Source organism: Myxocyprinus asiaticus, chromosome 12 (genome assembly GCF_019703515.2).
Source record: "Myxocyprinus asiaticus isolate MX2 ecotype Aquarium Trade chromosome 12, UBuf_Myxa_2, whole genome shotgun sequence".
In the NCBI taxonomy this organism is placed as follows: Eukaryota; Metazoa; Chordata; class Actinopteri; order Cypriniformes; family Catostomidae; genus Myxocyprinus; species Myxocyprinus asiaticus.
In genome coordinates this window covers 36670075-36685257 of record NC_059355.1, presented here as the reverse complement: position 1 = coordinate 36685257, position 15183 = coordinate 36670075, and the positions used below count along the sequence as shown (strand labels likewise).

The 15183-nt window shown below is 39.0% G+C and overlaps 2 protein-coding genes across 5 annotated transcripts in view; one reads left to right on the top strand and one right to left on the bottom strand.

The window, feature by feature from the left end:
- LOC127448637 (6-phosphofructo-2-kinase/fructose-2,6-bisphosphatase 4) overlaps positions 1–12795 on the top strand; it is a 27161-nt gene extending 14366 nt beyond the window's left edge. For 2 of the 4 annotated variants that reach the window (XM_051711316.1, XM_051711315.1), the window contains exons 2-14: positions 5190–5306; positions 5397–5493; positions 5600–5666; positions 5906–5980; positions 6125–6181; positions 6569–6690; positions 7823–8030; positions 8195–8341; positions 9226–9330; positions 9432–9561; positions 9653–9715; positions 11161–11225; positions 11319–12795. In XM_051711316.1, coding sequence (XP_051567276.1) covers positions 5190–5306; positions 5397–5493; positions 5600–5666; positions 5906–5980; positions 6125–6181; positions 6569–6690; positions 7823–8030; positions 8195–8341; positions 9226–9330; positions 9432–9561; positions 9653–9715; positions 11161–11225; positions 11319–11378 — 1313 coding nt within the window. In that variant the 3' untranslated portion in view covers positions 11379–12795. Of the gene's footprint in view, positions 1–438; positions 463–5189; positions 5307–5396; positions 5494–5599; positions 5667–5905; positions 5981–6124; positions 6182–6568; positions 6691–7822; positions 8031–8194; positions 8342–9225; positions 9331–9431; positions 9562–9652; positions 9716–11160; positions 11226–11318 lie in introns of those variants that run through there. The other 2 variants (XM_051711317.1, XM_051711318.1) reach the window with 2 other exon arrangements.
- LOC127448635 (inositol 1,4,5-trisphosphate receptor type 1-like) overlaps positions 12057–15183 on the bottom strand; it is an 82939-nt gene continuing 79812 nt past the window's right edge. Inside the window, exon 60 of the mRNA XM_051711313.1 lies at positions 12057–15183. Within this exon, the coding sequence (XP_051567273.1) occupies positions 15097–15183 (87 nt within the window). The 3' untranslated portion in view covers positions 12057–15096.

Below are 15183 nucleotides of genomic sequence, written 5' to 3'. Positions count from 1 at the left end.
CGCGCAGAGGTTTTATTTGCACGCATGTAATATTAGTGATTTATTATGTATATTTTGTGTTTGTGGGGTAAATGTTTAAGTAATTGCATGGAGTAAATGTAATTTAAATGAGTGCGGAAGTCTAGTATGTATTCAGCAAATTGTCGCCATCTGTGTTTGCGTTGTGTCTCGATGATTTATACCAGAAATATAACCTATAGCACTTTGTTAGACAGATGTGGCATGTAACTGAAGCATTGCGACTAAACCTTGTGCTTACCTTGGATAATGAACTCCAGGCGCGGCATAAGGCAGGACATGCTCGCTGCCTCAGACTGATGCAACCCGGTTGCACCGTAACCTGCTCAGACACCGGCTAGAAACAGCACAGTAAACTGACCTGAAGCGCTTATCTAACATGCTGTGTAGGATTTAGGAGGACTCTTTCTCTGGCAAGTCTCCCTGATGCTGAGCGAGGCATCGGTGAGGAAACAATGGCAAGAGTAAATATTGAATGCTAATATTGTGTTTGAACGTGTACAGGCAGTGCATCACAACAAGCTGAAAAGTGCTGTATCATCACCATTACCACCCCAACCTCCCACTCTATTGGCGTATTTACTTCTCATATCAGTAACATCATTTTTGCATCCGGAACACGTTGATATCAGCAGAATATGTATGAACTGCGAAGTGTAAGCACAGCTCGCGCATTCCCAGCACAGGTGTTGTGTCGGAGTCTGTTTCCCTGGTTAGTGTTCCCCTTTGCTGTTGCTGTATGTATTGTGTTGCGTCGCTGGTTTTCTGTTGGTTGACTCCTGACAGACTAGGGTCTCTGATTGGTGCATGCCACACCAACATTCGCAGTCCAGTGGTGCTTGTGAACGGCAGCACGTCTTTGTTTTTCAGATAGCTCATCAACTCATTGTCCCACTAATGATAAACATGACACAGAAAGTGACGCTCTGTATTGCTGCATTGCATTAGGTGCACTTAGTATTTTTTTCATCATTTATTTATTTATTTATTTTAATTTTTAAGATTAAGATGAAGACTCCAGCCATATCAGCAACCTTATAAAAGCTGTTGTATTGTACATGGAGAGGGTGCTCATGGGGGCAGACACGTTAGGATTAGGGATGGGCATTTTCGATTAATTTTTTTAGTCGAGTACTCTAACCCACAAAAAACAAGTACTAGATTACTCATAAATTAAAATGCACGTAAAAAAAAAAACACGTATGACACGTATGTGAAACTTTTACTATCTTTTATTTGCAAATGTTACCAGTTATCTCCAGATACAGTTACCAATAAGCTATCATATTTTTGTCATTTCACGTGCTATTGTTCAGAAAAACAGGTGGTGAAAGTTGGTTTTTTATCAAATGTGCTCTGCTCTCTGTTAAGAGATTTCACACACACATTCACGCATACTGGTTTGATCAGCTTCCGAGTTCGCGTTGCATTTTTTCCACCATAAAAGCAGATCCTCGTCTGTTGGTTTGCATGACTCTAATAACAACCGAATACAAAGAGTATAATTCAACAAGGAACAAAATATTATGCTGTAAGTATTGCCTTGTAATATAACTTGGCTTTGCTTTAGAAGATGCCATGATATATCATCTCGTATCCACAGCGTGCCCCAGTGGACTCAATTGTAACTACGAGATTTGGTGAGAGATTAAAGAGGGAAAACAGTGTAATTCAGCGCTGCTCACGGCAGGGAAATGCAGAAAGGAAAATGAATTTGCGATATTCGAGTAGTTTTTATTATTTATTTTATCCCCTTTTGTCCCCAATTTGGAATGCCCTATTCCCACTACTTAGTAGGTCCTCGTGGTGGCGCGGTTACTTACCTCAATCCATGTGGTGGAGGACAAGTCTCAGTTGCCTCCGCTTCTGAGACAGTCAGTCCACGCATCTTATCATGTGGCTCTTGTGCATGACACCGCAGAGACTCTCGGCATGTGGAGGCTCATGCTACTCTCACCGATCCACGCACAACTTACCACGTGCCCCATTGAGAGTGAGAACCAATAATTGCGACCACGAGGAGGTTACCCCATGTGATTCTACCCTCCCTAGCAACCGGGCCAATTTGGTTGCTTAGGAGACCTGGCTTGAGTGACTCAGCACACCCTGGATTCAAACTCACGACTCCAGGGGTGGTAGTCAGTGTCAATACTCGCTGAGCTACCCAGGCCCCAAAAATGAGTAGTGTTTTTAATACTTGAGTAGATGCTGCAGAACGAGTACTCGATTACTTGTGTAAATCTCTAGTTAGGAACACAATGACCAGCGGAATAAAGCGCAACAGTCTACATTAATTTGTTCCATAGGCGAGTTGATTTTTAAGTGATACTTATACTTATTACCTTGTAAAGACAGACCTACTTTGAGCTCCAAATTTGTTTATTTGTGGTATAGACATTATTCACGCTAAGCGCCATCTTTGATGTTTAATGGGAATGACAACAAGGCTGTGAGGGATAGACATACACTATATTGCCAAAAGTATTCGCTCACCCATCCAAATAATTGAATTCAGGTGTTCCAATCACTTCCATGGCCACAGGTGTATAAAATGAAGCACCTAGGCATGCAGACTGCTTCTACAAACATTTGTGAAAGAATGGGCCGCTCTCAGGAGCTCAGTGAATTCCAGCGTGGTACTGTGATAGGATGCCACCTGTGCAACAAGTCCAGTCGTGAAATTTTCTCACTATTAAATATTCCACAGTCAACTGTCAGTGGTATTATAACAAAGTGGAAGCGATTGGGAATGACAGCAACTCAGCCACGAAGTGGTAGGCCACATAAAATGACAGAGCGGGGTCAGCGTATGCTGAGGCGCATAGTGCGCAGAGGTCGCCAACTTTCTGCAGAGTCAATCGCTACAGACCTCCAAAGTTCATGTGGCCTTCAGATTAGCTCAAGAACAGTGCGTAGAGAGCTTCATGGAATGGGTTTCCATGGCCGAGCAGCTGCATCCAAGCCATACATCACCAAGTGCAATGCAAAGTGTCGGATGCAGTGGTGTAAAGCACGCCGCCACTGGACTCTAGAGCAGTGGAGACGCGTTCTCTGGAGTGACGAATCACGCTTCTCCATCTGGCAATCTGATGGCCGAGTCTGGGTTTTGCGGTTGCCAGGAGAACGGTACTTGTCTGACTGCATTGTGCCAACTGTGAAGTTTGTTGGGGGGGAATTATGGTGTGGGGTTGATTTTCAGGAGCTGGGTTTGGCCCCTTAGTTCCAGTGAAAGGAACTCTGAATGCTTCAGCATACCAAGAGATTTTGGACAATTCCATGCTCCCAACTTTGTGGGAACAGTTTGGGGATGGCCCCTTCCTGTTCCAACATGACTGCGCACCAGTGCACAAAGTAAGGTCCATAAAGACATGGATGAGCGAGTTTGGTGTGGAAGAACTTGACTGGCCTGCACAGAGTCCTGACCTCAACCCGATAGAGCACCTTTGGGATGAATTAGAGCGAAGACTGCGAGCCAGGCCTTCTCGTCCAACATCAGTGTCTGACCTCACAAATGCGCTTCTGGAAGAATGGTCAAAAATTCCCATAAACACACTCCTAAACCTTGTGGAAAGCCTTCCCAGAAGAGTTGAAGCTGTTATAGCTGCAAAGGGTAGGGCAACGTCATATTAAACCCTATGGATTAAGAATGGGATGTCACTTAAGTTCATATGTGTCTAAAGGCAGATGAGCGAATACTTTTGGCAATATAGTGTACCATCTCTTCAATGGCACAAACGGTATAAAGCTGTATAAAGCTCCTAGATCACATCTGATATTCCACAACTCACGTTGTCTGGAGTTCTTTGCATACTGAATGTTCTTGGACTGATATTTTATGAATGTTTTGTCTGCAGAACGATCCAAAAACATTTTAAACTGCAGTACAGCCCATTGAAAAGACTGTAAGTCTATCCCTCACAGCCTTGTTGTCATTCCCATTAAAAATCAAAGATGGCTCTAGCGTGAATAAGGTCTCTGTTGAAGCCATCAGTTCACATTAATTGAACTTCATTGTTTAAAATCATGTTTATTAGCGGAATTCCTGGTGAACAACTACACTACCCATGGTCCAGCAGAGAAAGAATGATCCACCAATCAGAGAGCCACGGCCAACAAAGCTCTTGTTGTGCTCTAGTTCCAATTTGAGTTTAGGGTTATCCTTTAAATTCCTTAGGGTGTTGCATTAAATGGGCAAAAAGTAACTGTGTGCAGCAGTTGAGTTTTTTGCAAGATCACTGTGGGTCCATGTGAGCTGCATTCTTACAGGATTTTAAGAGAAAAGTTTATTGCCTATTAAAGAGCAGGTTTACTGAGTTAGAGCATTCCTCAAAATCTATGATAATTGACCAAGGTTACGTTGGGCAGATTTGATCTGAACTGCATGAACCTGAAGTTGACTGAGTCCTACATTCAGCAGAAAATGATGGACACCATTTGATTTGTCAGCAGAGAATTGACCGCATTGGAACCAAATTCATGAAGAATTAGCAGACATTGAAAAGTGTCTGAGAACAACAAGTGATTTATTTAATAATTAATAGTAGTTATTTGATGAAGAACTGACCAGTATATCGGCATCAAGTAAGGAAGTGTATAAAACATAGCATTTAATAGCATTTAAACCCACCCCAAAAAAACAAAAACAAAACATAAGTTTTAAACAACCTATGAATACCCAGTGCGACATCATCATGCTATGGCTGACAAATCATTTGCATTCTTACAATAAAATGAATTTAATTTTTTCCAGACACAAACAGGAAATGTGATGCTTCAGAAGGTACAAATAGAGGATATTTAACGTATGATCTCTAGTGTCAGTTGGATCCTTGAAGAACAAGTTAACACCTGCTAACACAGAAGATTCATATGCATCTGATTGTACATTTCTTAATATTTCCATTAATTTCTTAATTAACCAGAAGTATCAGTAAATCATAAGTCAATCAAAATTAAAGACTGCAGAGGAATGCCACTGCACGTCTGTTCCACCGACCAACAATTATCTCTGTCTGCATGGTTGGCTCTTTCCGATTTTTCATACTGACTGAAATTAAAACAATGAGAGTATTCACTCTCTTCTCCTCTCACATTTGATCCTGTACACAGAACAGCCTGTATTCATGGACACATTTTATTGAACCTCTATCTGTCTGTCTCTCTCTTGGCAGTTTGCATGACCAACTGTCCCACCCTCATTGTGACCGTGGGCTTGCCAGCTAGAGGAAAAACATACATCTCTAAAAAACTCACACGCTACCTCAACTGGATTGGTGTACCAACAAAAGGTACTGCAATAATGCATACAAATACACGCATGCACCCATAAACACTTCCACATATAAGAACGCAGCCAACGAAACTGTGTGCGTCTGCAGAATTCAACGTGGGAGAGTATCGGAGGGAATGTGTGAAAACCTACAAGAGCTTTGAATTTTTCTGCCCTGATAATGAGGAAGGGCTGAAGATAAGGAAGTAAGATTCTGCATGTGTTTGAGGATCTTGTTTACGAATGCTTATTTTGCTGGTGTTTTTGTAATAGTGGGTTATCATATGATTTATTTATTATTTCTGTTTTCAGGCAGTGTGCTTTGACAGCACTCAATGATGTCAGGCAGTACCTCAGTGTTGAGGGTGGCCAAGTTGCTGTGAGTGTAGTTTCACAAAAGTTCTGTTCGCTTTTAATTCAGTTGCTATAATTGTGCCACAGCTTATGAGTGTGATTTGTTGTTTTTGGCATTGATACAGTATTGAATTGCATAGCCATGAATGTTTTCTCTATGATCAAAGATGGTAAAGAAGAATAAAAGGCTTGTCAAAATATTAGAGATTTGTGGCATTGCTTTGCTTTGTCGTAATGGTTATAGTGAACATGTTTATTTGTCAGGTATTTGATGCCACAAACACAACCAGAGAAAGGAGGAGCACAATCATGAGATTTGTTGACCAAAATGGATATAAGGTAAACAAATACTCCCATTCCACAGTTAAATGGCCTTTATACGCCATTGGCTTTATGTAAAACAACAGTGTACATAATGTATATAAAACAGTCGTTCGGAATCTCACATCAACACTTCTATCTGTTATCTATTATTTTTCTTAGGTGTTTTTTGTGGAGTCTTTGTGTGAAGATCCCAAGGTTATTGCAGAGAACATTGTGGTAAGCCAGTTATTAAATATTGACAAATTATTAAAATTTCAGATATGCTATACTGTCTCGTCTTTGATGTATCATTGCTGTCTGATGTTCATATGGACATTCATTCTCTTATTAGTTCCAGATTGTCCAGATTTTATTATAGAAATTAGTTCCAGATTTTGTTATAGAAATTATAGATCAATTACAAATTAATGATAGATTGTATAAATGTATACTGTTTAGGGTTCTGATCTGTTATCGGTTAATTTTTATCAGTTTATGGTCTAAAATGCAGGAGGGTTTCATTGAGACATTAACATGCTGGAGGGTTTCCGCAAGACATTGATAGTCATGCTGTTTAAATGATCCCAGCATTAATTTCTTCTCTTGCTGTGTGTCGGAGAGCAGCAGGTGAAGTTGGGCAGTCCAGACTACATTGACTGTAACACTGAAGAAGCCATCCAGGACTTTATGAAGAGGATCAACTGCTATGAGAACAGTTACCAACCACTGGATGAAAATCTAGACAGGTCAGAAATCATTTAATCTGTGTCTCTCTAAAAAGACTGAGGTATTTCCCAATATTAGCCCCTTTCCCACACACAGTCCCAGTACTTTCTCCCTAAGTAACTTCCTAGATGAAAACTCTTAAGAGGAACTGCACACCTGAGGATAATTTTCCCTCTTGCATTCACACACACAAAAGAACCCCTGCAGTGACGTCATCTCCATCAACCATTTTTCTTCTATTGTTGGTTGCACACGTGATTAAATAGCAACAACATCAAAATCAACAACACTGATGGAGGAAGCCTGGATCAGAGCTACACTTTCAATATGGCTGTTTTACACAAACTGTCTTCATGTTACAGTCATTACACTGGGCTGTACAACAGGCGATACTCTTTGAACACTTTGTTGTTTATATTATATTTCTGTTAAGGGAATTGGAAGATTGGTGCAGTCGTCTGAGTAGCAGGCTAGCAGCTACAAGTTAGGTTAGTCATTGCTTCTGCCGACTCTTTGCATATCTCGTTGGTTTGTGCACCGTATGTGTTTGATGAATAACAGTTTGCAACATCTCCCAGTCTCTCTTCTCCCAAGAAGTACCTACCATAAAGTAGGAGCTAAAAAGTACCTCTAAAATCCCTCTAAACGGCTAGGAGAAACTATAGTTCCTCATGTGTGAAAGTGACTAATAGTAGTAGTTCAGAGTAAAAGTACCTAAAATGGGCTATAGTTCCTGCAGTGGGAAATGGCCTAATGTTTATATCAGAATTTAAATCTTTCAACTCTGAATGAAAGACAAAACCATCTTTGGTAAGAAGTTTGATCAAAGCTTACGACATGTTCCACCAGATGTGAACATTGCTAAGTAAGTGTATTCCTATGTCATAGAAAACCTGGTAATATCAGGGAAGTTTAAAATGGTGATTTAATGCTGTAAAAGTCATGGACATTTTTGTAGTGAATAAAACATTTTTCTCATTATGATCAGCTAAAATATTTAATCAGTGAGAATGTTTTTTGAAAGGACAATTTCTAGAAAATATATATATACTTTTTTTATCAAGGCATGGAAATTGATTGGTCAAAACATTTGGAAAGCCTGTTGTGTGTTTTTTGTGTAGGTGCTTAAATGTTGTGTATTTTGTCTTGCAGAGAATTATCATACATTAAAATAATGGATGTGGGCCAGCGGTATTTGGTGAACCGTGTGCTCGACCACATTCAAAGCAGAATCGTTTATTATCTGATGAACATTCACATCACACCACGCTCCATCTACCTTTGTCGTCATGGAGAGAGTGACCTTAACATCAGAGGTTGCATTGGTGGGGATTCAGGCCTGTCAACCCGTGGGAAAGAGGTAGGTGTGTGTGTGTGTAACAGTATATGCATTCCAAACAGTTATTGGTTTTGTGAGCAAAAGTCTAAACAAAAAAACATTAGGAGTTGATTGGGAAGTCGGGGTGTGCACATGTTTTTGGCCACTGGAGTTCACCATCTCTCTTTCTTTTTCTTATTTCTCAGTTTGCTCAGTGTTTGGGCCAGTTTATTCAGGATCAGAATATAAAGGATCTCAAGGTGTGGACCAGTCAGATGAAGAGGACTATTCAGACTGCTGAGGCATTGGGTGTACCATATGAACAGTGGAAAGCACTCAATGAGATTGATGCTGTAAGTTTTTGTTTATGTGCAATTCTCTCGTTAATGCATTTAAATGGACTGTTCACCCAAAAATCGAAATTCTGTCATCGTTCAGAACCAATGTTGTTTTAAACCTGTATACATTTATTTGTGTATAGATAGATAAGGTAGATATCGACTACTAAACTCAGCAAAAAAAGAAACGTCCCTTTTTCATGACACTGTATTTTAAAGATAATTTTGTAATAACTTTACAGATCTTTATTTTAAAGGGTTTAAACAATGTTTTCCATGTTTGTTCAATGAACCATAAACAATTAATGAACATGCACCTTTGGAACGGTCGTTAAGACACTAACAGCTTACAGATAGTAGGCAGTTAAGGTCACAGTTATAAAAACTAGGACACTAAAGAGACCTTTCTACTGACTCTGAAAAACACCAAAAAAAAAAAGATGCCCAGGGTCCCTGCTCATCTGTGTGAACGTACCTTAGGCATGCTGCGTGGAGGCATGAGGACTGCAGATGTGGCCAGGGCAATAAATTGCAATTTCCGAACTGTGAGACGCCTAAGACAGCGCTACAGGGAGACAGGAAGGACAGCTTACTTTTGTGCCCCTGACCCCCCCCCCCCACACATTATTCCATTTCTGTTAGTCACATGTCTGTGAAACTTGTTCAGTTTATGTCTTAGTTGTTGAATCTTTTTATGTTCATACAAATATTTACACGTTAAGTTTGCTGAAAATAAAAGCAGTTGAAATTGAGAGGATGTTTGCTGAATTTACATGAGGGTGAGTAAATGACAGAATTATGATTAAATACAATTTTTTGGTTGAACCATTCCTGTGTTCTAATTAAAAAGTGGTATGTGAGTGGTACTCTGAATCTCTGCATATGCATGTGCTCTGCAGGGCGTATGTGAGGAGATGATGTACGAGGAAATTCAGGAACATTATCCTCTGGAGTTTGCCCTAAGGGACCAGGACAAATATCGTTACCGTTACCCTAAAGGAGAGGTGTGTCAAAATGCTCCCATCTTATACACGTACTCAACCAAACAAGAGCCACATCTCATAACTTCCATAGAAAAGGTAACATATTCTTTTTCTCTTTGCAGTCATATGAGGATCTGGTCCAACGATTGGAGCCTGTCATTATGGAGCTGGAGCGACAAGAGAATGTTTTGGTTATTTGCCATCAGGCTGTGATGCGCTGTTTACTTGCTTATTTCCTGGACAAGAGTGCAGGTATGTAGATGGGGCCTACATAAATTTACCATGGTCAATGTAATATTGGTGATCTTAGTAATCTTTTACCCACTTTTTTTCCCTATTCTAGAAGAGCTGCCATACCTGAAATGCCCCCTACACACAGTTCTGAAGCTCACCCCTGTGGCCTATGGTAAGAAAATCACCTCTCTTTCACACACATAGATGTTTACCTTCAATATTTCTGTCTGTTCCATCCCATATTTGTACAGTATATACTCATTTAGAGGTTGACCGATAGTGGATTTCGCAGAAACTGATAACTAAGGTGGTGGAAAGGCAGATAACTGATTAATCAGGCAATAGTTTTTAAAGATTTGGTGCATAATGCGGGACTTTTAACTATAAACAAGCCCAAAACGAACCGGAAACTCTTTATTTTCCAATGACTGAGACTTTGCTCTGTTACAATGCTCTATATTTAAGTATTTCCCAAATTAAGCAATTTATAACCTATATATGCACCAAATGAAGGGTTTTGTCTATACCTATTTCACCAGATGAGATTTAATAAGAAATAAGGTTTTTTATTATTCTCAAGATATGAAGTTGGAGATACAGTGTGTGTTGACAGGGCACATCTTTGCAAGCCTTTGCTTCAATTTCGAACACTTGATTTTCTAATCAAAATAACAAAATATGCATTGAAGTGAGGATAAATATATGGATGAATATTGCCAATGATGAAAGATTTAGATACAGATACAAATCTGATTTAGATACAAATCCATATGCAATGTTTTATTTCACCTCTTGAGGCTGCTGCTATACTACAGAACAAAGCCGTTCAAACTGTGGAAGCCACAGAGGAATGAAAAAATATATATACTGTCGGCATAGATTTTTGTCGATGACTGATAGTTCTAGAAAGCACCAATTAATCGGTAAAACCGATATATCGTTTTACCTCTATACTCTAGTTCTCATAATTCTTAAAAATTCTCATAATTTTCAAGTTGTTCAAAACCCTTTTTTCCTTCCATGGAACACAGAGGGAATTGCAAATTGAAACATTCAACTTCAAAATTTTATTTTACCAGTTTTACCAATTTCACATTACTCATACAAATATTTAGTGTCCAAGTTCTCATATTCAAATCCCTCTGCTCTTTTCCACACAATGGAAGTGGATTGGGGCAAGGATTGTCCAAAAACACAAAATTAATAAATAAATGAAACTATAAATATAGTACATATTATTAATTTTCTTTATTCCAAGTCTTCTGACACCATAAGATAGCTCTGTGTGAGAAATGTTACTGAGTGAACAGTTTAAGTCACATGAGAGATGAAAAGAATTTCTGAACTGTCCTGCTAAGAATGAATCAACAGAACTAAAGGTAAAATATATTGTGCTATTCAGCACTAAGGACACAACAGGTAGTGCCAGCTTTTCATTTGAAAAAAATTAATAATGGAGATTTTTCCTTGCTAAAATCCTTGAGGGAGCATTTCTCAGTTTTTGATTCAGTTAAGATCTGAGTAATTACCTGGAAATATGACCTCTTGAAGTTTTACTTTGAACTTAACCATTATTTACTCTGCTGGAAGTGTAACCTAGATTCTCTCCTGTACTAGGCTGTAAAGTAGAGTCGATCTATTTAAAAGTGGAGGCAGTGAACACTCACAGAGACAAACCTGAGGTATGCACCCCAAACAATCCAATCAAAGCAAGTCATTTTACATACTAAATTATTATAATTTGTTTTGCTAAGTACATTCTTTGACTCCGGCAGAATGTGGACATCTCCCGTCTGGCAGAAGAGGCCCTTCTCACTGTTCCAGCCCACTATTGACCTATGACATCACATCGCATACATCAGCAACACTCCCATTAGGCTATTCCATCCTTTGTCACTCCTCTCATTGGTTTCTGTGCGCTGAGGAACATTGGTCAGAATTTCAGTTATGAGTCCTGAAGATGAGCAACTTTAGGGCTCGTATTTGTATTTTCTCCTCTCTTGATTACCAGATAGGTAACTGGAATCCAGTTAATGACTATTAACCCTAGTGTTGGGGTGTGAGTGTGTGGTTGTTCATACATGTTCATTCTTTTTTTTTTTTTTTTTTACCTTTCCTTGGACAGTATTTTACATCTTAAAGGGTTAGTTCACCCAAAAATGAAAATTCTGTTCTCATTTACTCACCCGCATTTCGTTCGAAATACAAATAGCACTTACTTCCCAGACAGATTCAGTTACCATTCACTTTCATTGTATGGAGAAAAAAAAAATATGAAAGTGAATGCTGACTAAGGCTGTCAGTCCCTAACATTCTGCCTAACATCATCTTTAATCTTTACACAAGAAAGAAGGTCATACAGGTTGGGAAAGACATGAGGGTGAGAAAATGACAACAGAATTTTCATTTTTTGGGAAAACTATCCTTTTAATCATTCAGAGAAAGGTTGTGGGCTAGACAGAGGGCTTTGGCTGTCATTTACCACTAAATGTTGCTCATAGAAACCATCTTGGAATACATTTATTGAATTATAAAACGACTGCGAATTTATCAGTGCACTTGAACTTTACTTTGTACAGTGTTTCTGAAATCAGCTAAATATTGCAGTTCATCAAAAGCATTTGATTGTTGGAGGAACCATTTAATTTATAAAGGCGCAAACTAATGGCTGGTGATTCTATCTGAATTGTGATCCATGATGTAGAGATTGAGACGCTGTGTGCTTTGCTGAACAATTGAAAGTGTCCAGAAAAGTCTGTTTAGGAAGCACTAAGTGTTGCCATGGAGCTTAAAATATATTACCTCCAATACATTTCCTGCAAAAGCCAAAAACAATGTTTACATTTTTAAAGCCTTGTTACAACAGCAGGCTAATTTATTTTTTCTTTTTTTTTGCACAATAGCATATACTTTATTGTACTTTTGAAATCGATTGATATGTGCTTAAAGTTTATCTTTGGTTTACTCTACAGTCTACAATGTTTATAGAGATAGAGTGAAATGTTTTCATCTCTATTATGATCATTATGTTCAATAACTGGACTTTTTTTATGTTTTTCTATTATTTGAAGAGCACTTCTGAGAACCAAGTGAAAAGGGCTCTGTGAATTTGTAATTAATCTGTTTTGAGGGTCTTGTCAGTCTGAGTTCAGCTGACTATGCTAATGTTTGAAAGCTTATTGTTCTCAAATTAGACACACAATGTGATATGTTTTGGGAGTTCGGACATTAAATCATTCTAAAAGTCAACTAGCACTGGCTCTAAGTGATTTATTTATGTTTATGCAGCCTTATGGCAGACATATTCCCAAAAAGAGACTGTTTAAAAACTGTTTTGCACAGGTGTTTGGGACACATAGGGAATTGGGCATTCCAAATAAAAAAATAAAAAATAAAAAAAAATCAGTTTTTCACAATTCCTGACATTTAATTGTAGAAAACATTCCCTGTTTTAGGTCAGTCAGGATCACTACTTTATTTTAAGAATGTGAAATGTCAGAATAATAGTAGAGAGAATTATTTATTTCAGCTTTTATTTCTTTCATCACATTCCCAGTGGGTCAGAAGTTTACATACACTTTGTTAGTATTTGGTAGCATTGCCTTTTAAATTGTTTAACTTGGGTCAAACATTTTGGGTAGCCTTCCACACGCTTCTCACAATAAGCTGCTGGAATTTTGGCCCATTCCTCCAGACAGAACTGGTGTAACTGTGTCAGGTTTGTAGGCCTCCTTGCTCGCACACACATTTCAGTTCTGCCCTCAAATCTTCTATCGGACTGAGGTCAGGGTTTTGTGATGACCACTCAAATACCTTGACTTTATTGTGCTTAAGCCATTTTGCCACAACTTTGGAGGTATGCTTGTGGTTGCATTTGTGACGGAGCTTTAACTTCCTGGCTGATGTCTTGAGATGTTGCTTCAATATATCCACATATTTTTCCTTCCTCATGATGCCATCTATTTTGTGAAGTGCACCAGTCCCTCCTGCAGCAAAGCACCCCCACAACATGATGCTGCCACCCCCATGCTTCATGGTTGGGATGGTGTTCTTCGGCTTCCAAGCCTCAACCTTTTTCCTCCAAACATAACGATGGTCATTATGGCCAAACAGTTCAATTTTTGTTTCATCAGACCAGAGGACATTTCTCCAAAAAGTAAGATATTTGTCCCCATGTGCACTTGCAAACTGTTGTCTGGCATTTTTTATGGTGGTTTTGGAGCAGTGGCTTCTTCCTTGCTGAGCAGCCTTTCAGGTTATGTCAATATAGGACCCGTTTTACTGTGGATATAGATACTTGTCAACCTGTTTCCTCCAGCATCTTAACAAGGTCCTTTGCTGTTGTTTTGCGATTGATTTGCATTTTTAGCACCAAACTACATTCATCTCTAGGAGACAGAACGCGTCTCTTTCCTGAGCGGTATGATGGCTGCGTGGTCCCATGGTGTATATACTTGCGTACTATTGTTTGTACAGATGAACACAGTACCTTAAGGCTTTTGGAAATTGCTCCCAAGCATGAACCAGACTTGTGGAGGTCCACAATTTTTTTTCCGAGGTCTTGGCTGATTTCTTTTGATTTTCCCATGCCAAGCAAAGAGGCACTGAGTTTGAAGGTTGGACTTAAAATACATCCACAGGTACACCTCCAATTCAGTACACCTCCTATCAGAAGCTAATTGTCTGAAGGCTTGACATCATTTTCTGGAATTTTCCAAGCTGCTTAAAGGCACAGTCATCTTAGTGTATGTAAACTGACCCACTGGAATTGTGATAGTCAATTAAAAGTGAAACAATCTGTTTGTAAACAATTGTTGGAAAAATTACTTGTGTCATGCACAAAGTAGATGTCCTAAACGGCTTGCCAAAACTATAGTTTGCTAATATGAAACCTGTGGAGTGGTTAAAAAATGAGTTTCAATGACTTCAACCTAAGTGTATGTAAACTTCTGACTTCAACTGTATTTCTGAGAAATACTCAACATTATTACACAGATGTGAAAGCATCCTATAATAATTTTTCATACAGTTAAAAGGTTCTTTTGAAGTGATAATGTCAGTGCTAAAAAAAAAATAATTTTGCACTTAAAATTTTATTTTCAATTGTCCTCAAGTGAGTGCACACTGATGGGTAAGTAACTTGTGTTTATGCGTACCGTAAATCAGTGGTTCTCAACCAGGGAGTCGGGACCCACTGGGGGCCTCAGCACACTTCCAGGGGGGCCTCCAAGATCTCTTAATATTATTTAAAATATGATAGGTTATTATTATTATATAATTATTATAATTCAACTTACTGAAAATGCTAAAAATGTAATAACTCTGGAATCACAAGTTTTAAGGAAATATCTTACAAGATATATCTTATAATATAAATATCTAATAGCCTACATGGGGGGTGGGGGGTGCCTTCAAATATTTCCTCTGACAATGTGGGGCCTTGGAGTCAAAAAGTTTGAGAACCACTGCCGTAAATTATACACTGAATGTGCTGCCGTCCATGAGCAAATGCTTGCTTTAATGATGCCCCAGTCTGTCCTCTGGTTCCACCTCTCATGCCGGCTGCTGTGGGTTCATGTTGAGGTGGGCGGGGTTTCCCAGCAGACCAATCCGCTGCTTGTGTTTTCTCTGTTCAGTCAT